This window comes from Cryptotermes secundus, unplaced genomic scaffold, assembly GCF_002891405.2.
Source record: "Cryptotermes secundus unplaced genomic scaffold, Csec_1.0 scaffold1000, whole genome shotgun sequence".
Classification (NCBI taxonomy): domain Eukaryota; kingdom Metazoa; phylum Arthropoda; class Insecta; order Blattodea; family Kalotermitidae; genus Cryptotermes; species Cryptotermes secundus.
This window is the reverse complement of record NW_019726239.1, coordinates 166,195-179,127: the sequence shown is the minus strand read 5'-3', so window position 1 is coordinate 179,127 and position 12,933 is coordinate 166,195. Positions and strand designations below refer to the sequence as shown.

Genomic DNA, 12,933 nt, shown 5'->3' with positions numbered 1-12,933 from the left:
CAGCTACAATATTTCCATAGTTCAAGTCTCAAATATGAGGATGTTGTAGTGTGTTGAGGCGTCACTATGTGACAGCCATGAGATAGGCAAATATACCAGACCAATTTCTAGGCAACAGCTGGGTAAACATGTTCCAACAGCAACGAATTGGTGTGCAACAATAGAGACACCATTGGAAACTGAGTTTTCTACTGTGCCAGTGCCAAGAAGTTATAAGGAAGACTACTGGGAACACCAAGTTCAGACCTGAACACAAGAATGTGAAGAGATGACTTGAGCATGTGAAGCTGAAGAATTTCCACTGTTAGAAGACATTGCCAAGAAAGGTCTAGTAAAGACACTACAGGCTGGAGAAGACTTTGCGTGTAGTGATTTGTAAAGTGTGGAAATCACTGATAGTGTTATAGTTATTTGAAGTTATGACCTGTAAATGTTCAATAAATTCATTCACCAATCCAAACCCTATCTACAGTCACATACTACATGATAATATGTACTTGAAGGCAGCACTTTCCCCTGAAACATTAACATTTGCACACAGAACTGCATAATATCACAAATCAGAAAACCACAATCTAAAAAAAATGAACTTTGTTTTGGGTGCTTCAAGGACAATCACATGAAGCTGAATTACTGTCACAGCATATATCATATTTTCACAGTCTGCAGATATTACGAGACTTGCAAAAACAAAAAGTAGTGAAAGCTGTTCACATTCATCGTGCAGGAATAAGGGATTTTAAATTCCCTAAAGTACAGAATAGGCAGCCAGATTGTGATGGCGCAATGGTGTTAATATTGAACAGGGGCAACATTTGTCCAGCTGGACCATGTGTATATGTCATTCCAATGGTCCAACACATGGCAAATAAAGTTTACAAGTAGACTTTAATACTGTTTTGAAGCATACTGTTGCACTCTTCCATATTATAAATCTTATTTTACAGCTTTATGCGCAACTATTTATTAACTTAAAAGAACGAAACATGCAGCATAAACTCAGTAAGAAAAAGCACGATGCTCTAACTTCAAAACCAATGCGCTCCGAGGGACTTACACATATAATAGCAGCAACATAGAAAGCAGCAGTTACCCCAATAGATATATTCTAACACCTTCTGATGGGCATATTGGTCAAAACATGTTGTAACCTTTAAATTTTAAATTTAAAACTCATAAATTTTAAAATTTTTAGTTAATAAATAGTTGGACATAACACTTTAAAATAAGATTTTTAATATAGTCTTTAAGTCTTAAAAATGTATCTTTAATGAATTTAAAGCCTCATCTAATTGAGCCTCAAGTTATTTAAATTTATTTAAACCATTTGGTACTGATATGTTGAGCCAGCATTTACCAGCCAGAATATGGCATCAGATATATGTATGAAAGCAAGACTGTTTCAGTCTGCTGAAAAGGAAATGAGTTTGGCATCCTGTCCAATTCTCTCTCATGTGGGCATTTAGAAAAGGAACAACATTTTACATAAATCAGTTGCACATTTAGTGATTCAATGCACTAGCACAATTCTTAGATATACTTACCCCTGAATAAGGTCGATGGAGGGGCTGATTTCTAAAATCTGGATCACTGCGTGATCGGAGATAATTACGACCCTGTCTGTGCAGGTATGGAGAACCATCATCACTTGAATCGTACCCACTGGACCCATCTCTGGGTCCTCGTGATGGAGGGAACACTCTTGGCAAGCCAAATTTGAGGTATGTATACATGTTGGCTCCAAGTGCTGACCTGTAAAATAGAGGATATTTATACTGACACTATTTCATAACATTTTCTTGGGATGTTCTGGTGGACTATTACCTGTAAATTTTGCCTAACCTTTTCTTTAGATATGTCATCTAGGCCATAAAGTATAAATAAAGTAAAAGGTAAGGTCGAGTTAGCCTTGGTCTCAGTTAATTAAACACCACTCCATGAAGATGTATGGGGTACTGAAGCTATACCTCCACCATTCTTAACCTTTATGTTAGGTGGTGAGTGGTCAGCTTCATGCCCCTGCTACTTTAACCCCAGAGAAACAGACCAAAATATCTGTCGTAGAGCAAGCTCGATAGGCCCCAGAGCCACTTTGAATGCTATGGAGAAGAGAAAAATGTCTTACCCCTGCAGGGAATTGAACCCCAACTCCCCAGTCATTAAGCCCATAACCATTATACCAAATGAGCAGTAAAGAAGACTGGTATACCAACTGGAACAGCTGAAGTGTCACAATGAGCAACATTTCCATGTTATATGTTTATAAGGCTTTGGGTATTTCAATTTGAATGTAACAACACTAAAAAATATAAAGGATTGTACTTTAATTCCTAACATACATTGAATTTACTATACAGAAATGAAGATTGGGTCATGTGTGAGACTTGCAATAGTATTAAGCATGTTCAATTGTAATCATAATTACTATATAACAGCAACAATTACATCACACAAAATATCCACAATAAACAGGGCTGTTCTTCAGACATCCTTCTTTGTCCTGAACTTTTTCAAACACAACAAAACAACTGAAATTAGGTCTTTCTAATGGGCATAAATCAGTAGGAACCTTTCCTCCCTTACTCCTGGTGATAGGAACAGATCCAGTTTCTGCAACACTGGGTCTGATGAAATTCAAATGACAGACAGCGTCCAAAATAATAATCCTGTTGTTGTAATACATCCCCATCCAAAATATCCAAGTGCTGACAAAACAGTTAAATCTACTGTGAAATATTTGACAATTCCAAATGCCAATCATTTTTTCCTGCACGATAACAGCATTAATGATACTGTTACCTGACACCTGAAAGCCGGACTAGTGGAGCCAGAGTAAATGTTCATTGCTATGCAATGACTCGGTAAACAGGTTCCCACAGCAATGAATAAGCAAGCAACAATCAAGGTACTGTTGGGATAATGATGGAAACAGTGTTTTAGGTGGGTCCGCCCTGAGGCTATATAAGGAGGATCCCAGGCCAGCTGGAATAATTGAGGGAGTCTCTTGAGTCAGCAGTTGAAGATGATCGAGAAGAGTTAGTTGAGGTGTAGAGTGCAGCTGTGAAAGAAGACTTCATGTGTGCTGCAGTTATAGTGAGACTGGTATAATTACTGTATGGAAATCTGTTGCCAGGATACGACTAGTGAAAAGTGAGAAGATTTAGTGTGTCCTAGTGATTTGTAAAGTATTGAGATTAGTGATAGCATTATAATTAATTGCAGTGTTACGCTGTGTTGAGAGGGGGGCGTGTAGGTATCCCTCCACTGCCACCACATATTATGCTGTAAGGGGTTAATACAATAATACTAGATTACCCTCAGCTAGGATTCTCCTGGTTCTGGACCTTCTTCGTTGCATACAGCTGCCACCATCTATTATATCTTAAGAGGGTTGATGAAAATACTAAATACCGGTAGCGCGGTAGTCGAGCGTTCTTTGTTGGCTGGCCCCTCCATAACTGGCACCACTTTGTTATGCCTAAAGGGGGCTAGTGAAATAATACTAAATTACCCTTTCCTTGTTCCATCAAGAACGCAGCCCCTCGTCTACTATTCGTCTCTCACCCTTAACTAGGATTCTCATAACCCTTACTGCTAGTTGCATCCGGCTGCCGTTGGCTGCCTGAGCTCACTTCTGACTTTCGTTTGGACTAGGATCGCTTTGGATTGGTCGTGGACGGGTTGGTTTGGGGACGTAAATCACAATCCCGGTACATCCTACTCTAATTACACTGTTATTTACAATCCTATTTACAGTATGAACAATGCCGACTTTCAGTCGGGACTTCATAGTGTCTTCTCCTTTCTAGGCAATCACTTCATTATAATCTCCCCTTCTGGGGTGTAGGACTTGAGTCTGTGTCTCTCTCTCTCTCTCTCTACTGTTTCGACTCATGAGGATATGCAAGTATTCATCATTCGACATGAACCATTTTCCTCTCTCTCTCTCTCTCTCTACTGCTCATTACACAATTCTACACTATTCTATCATAATACTTCACCCTCAAAATATTCTGCCCCTAAGTTATACATACCAAAAGCCTACATATATTTATCACAAAAATCAGTAGTCACAACTATGAACAACAAATATGCGTGCTCCGCATACTACCAGTAATCATAATACACTATCTAACATTAACCACATTTACTACGCTAGGGACCTTGCCTATTACTTGTTACATCATTTTTTGTATTCTACCCCCAGGAGCTCGCTGGGCACACTGGACATTGCTTTAAACATTTAACAAACAACAATTTACCAACAACCATAAAGTTTAACAGCATGGCTTGCATGAGCAAACATGACTTACTTGAGATAGAGACGCAGCGTCACCACCACTTGTAGGACCCATGTCGAACAGAGCCTCCGGCTAATTGTTACGTTTTTAGATTCCCCCTTTGAAAGTCTTTCTTTCGCTCTTTATACCAAAAAACTGTTCATGCCGCAGGTAACCAAAGAGGGAGGTTAACTCCTCCCTTTGTCCTAAAATTCGAGGCGGCGGATTCTCATTGGTTAACCCCTTTGGTGGTGGGCAAATCCTCAGTGTCTCGTCGCTGTGTATTTGACAATTTCATTTTGCTCCATAGTTTAGTTAGGCGGGCTTGCAGTGGAGCGATTACGCATTTCTGCTGACTTAAACATTCTTGACCTAGATCCCTTGTCCAGGTGTTGCCATCATTGCTCTAATTGCTATAAAACGCTTTCGCAAGTCTCGTAACATTTAGGCAATGTCTTTTGATTTTCAGTCTCGAAATTGCGGCATAACATGCAGTAATGAATAGTATGTATAAATTTCGCTTAGTGGGGGTGGAGTCCAACTGGGTCCACTCGGCATGGCGGCCACTGATTGGCCTATTGTAGCCTGCCCCGGGTGATTATGAAGATTGGCAGGGGAAACCGAAGTACGAGGCTCATCCACAAAGTAAGTTTCCCTGGGACCGTTTACAGAAACAAAACACAATGTCATGGAAATATTTATTGCAACAGATACAGCAAGTGTTCAGCTATTTTTCAACAGAATCGCCACCAGAATTGAGACATCTGTCATACCGTGGGACCAACTTTTGAATACCTGTGTCGTAGAAGTCTGCCGCCTGGGATTGGAACCACTGTGTGACAACCATCTCCGCCTCTCTGTCATTCTCAAAACGCTGGCGCTCACCGGACAGGAATTTCTTGAGGTGTAGGAAAAGATGGAAATCACTGGGAGCGAGGTCCGGGCTGTAGGGTGGCTGATTAAACACCTCCCAGCTGAACTCCTGCAGGAAGACAATACCGGCACTAAGCATCCCGCGCCGCTTGTTCTGAATGGCCCGTCGCAATTTCTGCAGTGTTTCACAGTAACGCTCAGCATTCACCATCTCACCTCTGGTCAGGAAGTCGACGTGGAGAACGCCCCGTCTGTACCAGAATACCGTGCACACCACTTTCCATGCCGACGTCTGCTTGAATTTCATCTTACAGGGAGATCCACTGTGATGCCAATGCATTGACTGCTGCTTGGTTTCTGGGGTAATGTGTGCAATCCACGTTTCATTACCTGTGAAGATCCTGTCCAGAAACTTGTCACCGTCACCATGGTACCGCTGCAGAAATTTCAATGCTGACTCCATGCGCTTTGTTTTGTGTTCTGGTGTCAGTTGCTTCGGCACCCACCTGGCACACAATTTCCTGAACAAGTGCTCCATGACAATTTCGTGCGACAAGGAGCAGGAAATCTGCGGGACATGACTGCTGAGTTCCATAATTGTGACGCGATGATTCTCCATAATGCACTCCCGCACAAGCTCCACCAGGTCATCTGTAATGATGGATGGCCACCCACTGCACTTCTCATCATGCACACTTTGTTGACCTGCTGAAAATTGTCTGCTGCCGCGACACACCATCTGCATGCTCATGACGTTAGGCCCATAGACCCGGCACAGCTGACGATGAATTTCAATCGGCGCTATGCTCTGTGCATTCAAAAACTTTACCACTGACCGCACTTCACAGGCGGCGGGAGCTGGAATAAGAGCCTCCATCTTCAACAGCTGCAACGATGCTACTGTGGGAACGCGGGAAATTCCGTTAGTGCATGCGCCATGCTACGTCATTGCTCTATCACACATGCACAGTCGCTTCACGCAATATAAGGTTTGCTAGCTGCTGGACGTGTGGGAATCTTACTTTGTGGGCGTGCTACGTACTTGGAGAAAACCCGCTCCAGTGCCACTTTGTCCACCACAAATCCCACTTGACCAGACCTAGGATCGAACCCAGGTCGCCGCGGTTTGAAGCCAGCGACTAACTGCTTGAGGTATGGTGCGGCCCCGGTAATAGTGTGTATAAGTGGTCAATAAATCTAATATCCAATCCATACTCTGTCCAACAGTCACAACCCTAACACGTGGCAATACATAATGATTATCATTACACTTTCATAAAATACAAACTGGTCTTTACACTTACTTTGGTCCATATCGAGGATGGCTGAGTATTGACTGAACAGTGGATTCCCTAAGCTGAAAATTCCCATATGGAAGAGGAGACTTCTCACTTGAGCCAAGAGCAGAATCCGTGAAATCAGAGTTCAGATTTTGCCTGCAACCAGACAAAAACATAAATTAAACTCTAACTCACAAAAGTTCTAAGACCTAACTATTCTATAAACTAAAATTTCCATGTTCTCTCATTTCATTTGTTTGTATGATAGCTAAACTTGCCTAGTACGGAACCTGCATGAAATGGATACCTGTCTTTACGAGCATATCCTCTGGTTCTGAAGCAAAAGAGAGAAATTAATGCAAGAATACCGCCATATTCTAAACTACCAGAGACTGTCTAGTGTGGAAAAAGAATGCTAATATAACTACACAGGAATGAAAAGAACTGAGAAGCTACACTACACTTTGTTCTGGGAATTTACCGAAAGAGGCTGAAACACTGGAGATTATTCAGTTTTGCCCTGCAGTTCCTAGAATTTATTACCACCTATTTTTGTTTTATATGATAGAACACTTCCTCACAGTTGGCCTCACGCAAAATTCTTGCTCAATTTGGATATAAAAGTTACACTGATCAGAAAGAGCAAAAACAACTTTATCATGAAAACAATAATCAAAAAGTTCATTTTTGAGAACTCTCAAATTTATCCAACATGAAAAAGAAAATGTTAAACAAAATAAAAATAAATAAAAACAAAATAAAACTGTAAACAGCTGGACACTAGGAACTAATGAAATTGGGTGGAAGAAGTTTGAAAGTATGAGATCAGGGAAGATTTAAATTTTGTGGGGAGAATATTTTTTTATTTAATTAATAGCATAATTACAACCTACTCTCGATAATGTTGAGTAATAAGTAAATTTGCTCTAAGTAGGTGTCTTGAGTAGAGAAGTCATCCACTGATGACACTCTGACAGGCCTGTAGAGGAATGGTGATGATATTAATCTTCGTCATCTGTGGGTTGCAGTAGGTCAGGCGGCAACTGTTTCCTCAATCTTCTTCTTACATTTGGTGGGTTGCTAATTTTTACAACTAGTTTGTTATTGTGTCCAAGAATGCTTTGATGGTAGAGTGCTGCCAATCCATGTATTTCTTCTATGACAAACGGGATTTGCAGATCATTGTGGATAGTAAAGTTGGAGACATACCAAGGTGCTTTAGTAACTGGGCGCAAGAATTTGGATTGAAATTTTTGAATTATTTTTGTATTTTATGGTTTTGTACAGCCCCATAGCTGTATACCATACGTCCATATGGGTTTTATTATACACTTATATAATAGAAATTTGTTAAAGAATATTATAATCACATATAGCATAAAAATTGAATAAAAGTGAGTTTAATTCAAGTGGACAGCTTGAGAAAAAAAGATAACAACAACATTATGAGTTTTGAGGTTATCATGGTGGTGAAGGTTCTTCTGAGGTACAATGTTATATAGTCTGGATGGTGGCTAGCTGGATTTTGCAGAAATATGTATGTTTCAGAGGAGAAAATGGAGACACTGTGCTCCTCCAACATAATGGTACTCACCTACTGCACTAGATGGTGCCTTAACCCAGAAGACCAGAATTTAATAAATATAAATTTGTTCTTACAAACACTTCTAGTGAAGCAGATGAGACTACGTTTCATTGTTCACCTAAGCTCTTACCTCTTATCAAAGTATACGAACCAAATGGCACTGATAATTCTGATGATGCTGGAGTCTTTTTCTCTGTGCTGTACAGCAAATTCTTTTTTCTTATGGTCACAAATTTATGAAAGTGTAAAATATGAAAAAATGGAAAAGAAAACAAAGAACATATGCACCCCTCTAATGAACAGGTAACAAATGTACACTAAAGTTTTATGAATTCCTTAACAAATGCCAGCATCTTGGATGGGTAGATTCTAAAGGGTTCTGATGATGGTGCATAACATACAGAGTTAGTGGGTTTTTGGACTTTTTGCATCGTCCAGTATTCTAGAACATAGAAAACATGACATTTTGTAAACTGGATCTGTTTCCATCCTCAGGTGAGGGGCAAGACACCTATTGGCCCCTTAGAAAAAGTGGGGGAGTGGATGTATAGATCCAGGTTTTCTTGACCTCTGCACTAGTTAGTTCTGGGTGGTGATCTTCACGTTCCGGCCGTTTTACCCCTTAGGAAAGAGCCAGCGGTACACATGGGATATAAGGCTGGGTGAGCCCCAGAACCGATCTGGATGACATGGAAAGGAGAAAAATCTTGTTCCTACTGGGACTCAAACTCCAACTCCTTGGCTGTCCAACCTGTCGCCAGCCACTATACCGACTGAGCAATATTGGCTCACTTGAGAAAATCTGTACTAATGGAAATTAATAATAAAAGTAGATTACTAAGTCATGTAATAAAGAAGCAAAGCTGACCTTGTCCTAAATTAAGTATCATATCGTGAAGACTTATGGGGAGTGGATGTGGAGCTCTGTCATTCTTGACCTCAGTATTACATGGACAGCTTCAAGCCCCTGCCACTTTACCCCTTGGGGAAAAATCCCTTGGTAACCATTGTATAGAAGGCTAGGTGAGCCCCAGAGCAGGTCTGGAAGCTGTGGATGAGAGAACAATTTTGTCCCTGTCAAGAATTGAACCCTTGCATCCCGCAAGTCATGTGATGTGCTATTTGAAATAACAGACTTTTACTATAAGGCTGTATAGCCCTGTCAGTAGGTTACAGGCAATATGGGTGGACTTCATTTTCTGGTAGGTGCATGGGCTGTTTTCTTCTCCATTATTTCTGCACATCCAACATATCTTTCCCGTCAACAAAGTGGCCAGTAATCTCAAACCAGTGTTAATGTTAAGAATGTGTGGAATTTCTATTTCCTCATGCTTGTTCATGTGCATGGCAATTAGGCACAATATTACTTTACTTTTTAATGTTCTATCTAGTCAGCACAGGATGGTCGATGTCCCCTGATTATTCTCTGAGTATGATCATGGACATTAGCAGAAACAATTTCTTGCCTGGCTATTAAAGCAATGCCAGTGTCCCTCAGAACTTCGTGATAGAGTTATATTAAGCTTTAAGAAGAAAATATAGTCTTACTAATCTGCACATTTATGATTATCGTATTACTAATAGCAGTTTCTTGCATGACGAATAATGTCACTGACCTATAGATAGACCATGCATGAAGATCCTCAGACGCTGATGGTCCACCGATTGGATTTACAGGTGGTTGTCCTCTGGCATGATGTGGATCCTGCGGGCTTGCAGTTGAGCCAGGAGCATTGTTTGCAGGAGGAGGGACAGAGTAGCGTCTCTCCATTGTGGTCAACTCCCAGTCAGAATTGCTTTTCTTATGGCCAACATTGGACATCACACCTGAAGCAGCAGAACAATTCTATGCACAATGATGGTTAAAAATGGACAAGCAACGGAGGTTTCAGATGCTTTTAGACCATGTAATTGGTCTACAAGAAGAAGTTTTTGTTACAATTTATGATGCCAGTTGTCCTTTAAATCATTTGATGTAAGGAGGCTGAAGTAAATCGATATATATATATCACTCCCTCATGGAGCAGAACCATTCTTGAGAAGCCGCCAATTGTGCAGCTACTCAAGAAATTCACAGCATTCTATGGAACCCGAAGGTTCATTAGCATGTTTAAAAGAGCCTTCAACTGGTCCATATCATGAGCCAGATCAATCCAATCCATCCCATCCCATCCTCTCTCTCTAAGATTAATTTTAATATTGTCCACCCACCTATGTCTTGGTCTTCATGGTGGTCTCTTTCCTTCTGGCTTTCCCACCAATACTCTTTATGCATTTCTATTCTCCCCCATTCATGCTGCATTTACTGCCCATCTCATCCTCCTTAACTTGATCGTTCTAATTATACTTGGAGAAGAGTACAAGTTATGAAGCTCCTCAATATGCAGTTTTCTCCAGCCTCCCGTCACTTCATCTCTCTTCAGTCCAAATATTCTTCTCATGGTATTTAGGGAATTTATCGAATACATGTTCTATTTCTACGTAGAACCTGTCATTCGTATCATCAGTTTTATCGTCTGTTGGGGCATGAACATTCAGAATTATGATATCACACCAGAGACCTTTTAGTATTAGTATTAGTATTAGTATTAGTATTGGTATTGGTAGTAGTAGTAGTAGTAGTAGTAGTAGTAGTAGTAGTAGTAGTATTTCATGGAGCCGAGCCCTTCTGGAGGAGTCACCAATTCTGCAGCTACTCAAGAATTTCCAAGCATTTTATGGAAACCGAAGATTCATTACCGTGTTCACAAGAGCCCTCCACTGGTCCTTACCCCTATCTCTTTTTGGTCCAAATACTCTCCTCAACACCCTGTTCTCAAACACCCTCAGTTTACGTTCCTCCCTTAATGTCAGAGACCAAGTTTCACATCCATACAGAACCACAGGCAAAATCATAGTTCTGTATATTCTAATTTTTATGTTCTTTTAGAGCAGACAAGAAGACAAAAGGTTCTGGACTGAATGGTAGCAAGCATTACTCAAGTTCAATCTCCTCTTAATTTCCTCCTGAATCAGGTTTCGATCTGTTATCATTGTCCCCAAATATCTGAACTGTGCTACATTTTCAAAACATCTGTTTCCTATCTTCATGTCACGATTTTGCCCTGCAATTTGGTGAAGAGACAGTAACATATTCTTTGTTTTCTCTGTGTTTACTTCTAGATCAACCTTCTTCCTTGCAGCAATTATAGCTTGTCTGTTTTTCTTTATGGTATCTACATAATCACCCAGTAGATTCACATCATCGGCATAGAACAACAGCTGAAGTGTTCCATTTAATTTCAGTCCCACCTGGTTTCCCTGGACCTTCATAATTGCATATTCTAAGGCAAAGTTGAAAAGGAGTGGCGTTAAAGCATCTCCTTGTTTTAGACCATTCTGGATAGGAAATTTATCAGACAAATATTTACCTACACGGACTTTACTATACGTTTTGTTTAAACACTTTTTAATCAACCTAACTAGTTTCATGGGTATCCCAAACTCTATTAGAATATTGTACAATACTTCCCTCCTAACTGAACCATGCGCTTTCCTGTAGTTTATGAATGGCTGTTGTACTGTCTCATCGTACTCGACCTTTCAGTATTATATATGATATCCTATAACTAACGAACTCTACCCACTTAACGACTGATACGATTCTCATGTAGGAAGAAACCTGTACCTAATTCATGATTCTCATTCCCCTTTCCATAGAAAAATGTATACTTGCCTGTTGGTTCAGTGCTACCTCCGTCCCATCTGAAATCCTGAACTCCCGCTAAATCTAACTTATATTATAGTTCTTTCACAACTGTCATGAGAGGACCTGCCCTATACATACGTCTGACATTCCAAGTACTAAATTTCAAATCCATTTTCTTTCGCTTAGGTCGCTTATCCAAAGAATTCTTCCAGGTCCGAGGCTTCTTGTGATCCTTTGTAACAAGCTGGGGGTAGAAGTAGGCTGTCGCATATGGCTGACAACCTAACCTCCATCTGTAAGCCGACTGCCTAGAAATGTGTAAGCCTCGGCGTCTCACAGCCCTATGGTGCTCCACGGCCTGTTATAGGGTTAGCTTTGCTTAACCTTACCGCCATCTGTGATCCGACTATCTAGAAAATGTGGGAGTCTCGATGTCTCACAACCCTATGGGCCTCCATGGTCTGTTACAGGGAGAGCTTTGCTTATATACTGCATAAACTGGTTTATTTTGCGATGCTGACAGCATCTCAGACTGTACCGAAAAGGTATGGCGATAATGAGTGATTGAAAAGATGTGTAAGGAAGCGGTCGTGGCCCAGTCGAGATTCCTCTCCGGAATTTGTTTCGAGGGACTGCGGGAAACCATTAAAATACCTGTGTAACTAGTATTCCGGTCGATATGTGAACCAAGCACCTCCCGAATTCAAGTCTAGAGCCTTCAGTTCGCAGCACTAGTTGTATGTCTTCAACGAGTAAGTATCCAGACCAGTGAGCATGTGATATCGCAAAGAGCGTAAGAAGAAAGCATGTGTTCTCCTTCCACTCTGGCTGTTGCGTGTTTTTACGTCTATGAAAAAAAGAAACCCAAAAAGCGTCATACTTTTATCATTCCGGAACTTGGGAAATGAAGAATTACACAATTAAATGAAGTAACTGTTCACACTGGATTCACACTAGTGTGTGTGTGTGCAATAACTACAATTGTGTTCTTTTGTAGTTATAAGCAATATATCTTTCATGTAACAAAAGAATAATGACTGACAGTTCCATTGACGTCTGAATTTAATCAGTTCATTGAAAATGCTTGTAACAAAACAAAACTTAACAATACGTATTTGTTACGGTTACCCGTTTAAGTCTAAAAATAAAGGCGAACAGGAAGCCAGGGATTCGTTTCACACAGAAGTCTGAAGTTCTGCGCAAGATCAGTCTCATGAGCGAAATTCG

General features: G+C 40.5%; 1 protein-coding gene across 2 annotated transcripts in view; it reads right to left on the bottom strand.

Annotated features, from left to right (window-relative positions):
* Positions 1–12,933, bottom strand: part of LOC111864124 (ATP-binding cassette sub-family G member 8) — a 95,728-nt gene that overhangs the window by 38,118 nt on the left and 44,677 nt on the right. Inside the window, exons 2-5 of one of the 2 annotated variants that reach the window (XM_023851157.2) lie at positions 12,361–12,553; positions 9,635–9,845; positions 6,458–6,589; positions 1,545–1,752 (exon numbers count right to left, since the gene is read on the bottom strand). In XM_023851157.2, coding sequence (XP_023706925.1) covers positions 1,545–1,752; positions 6,458–6,589; positions 9,635–9,840 — 546 coding nt within the window. In that variant the 5' untranslated portion in view covers positions 9,841–9,845; positions 12,361–12,553. The remainder of the gene's footprint in view (positions 1–1,544; positions 1,753–6,457; positions 6,590–9,634; positions 9,846–12,360; positions 12,554–12,933) is intronic. The other variant, XM_023851156.2, reaches the window with a different exon arrangement.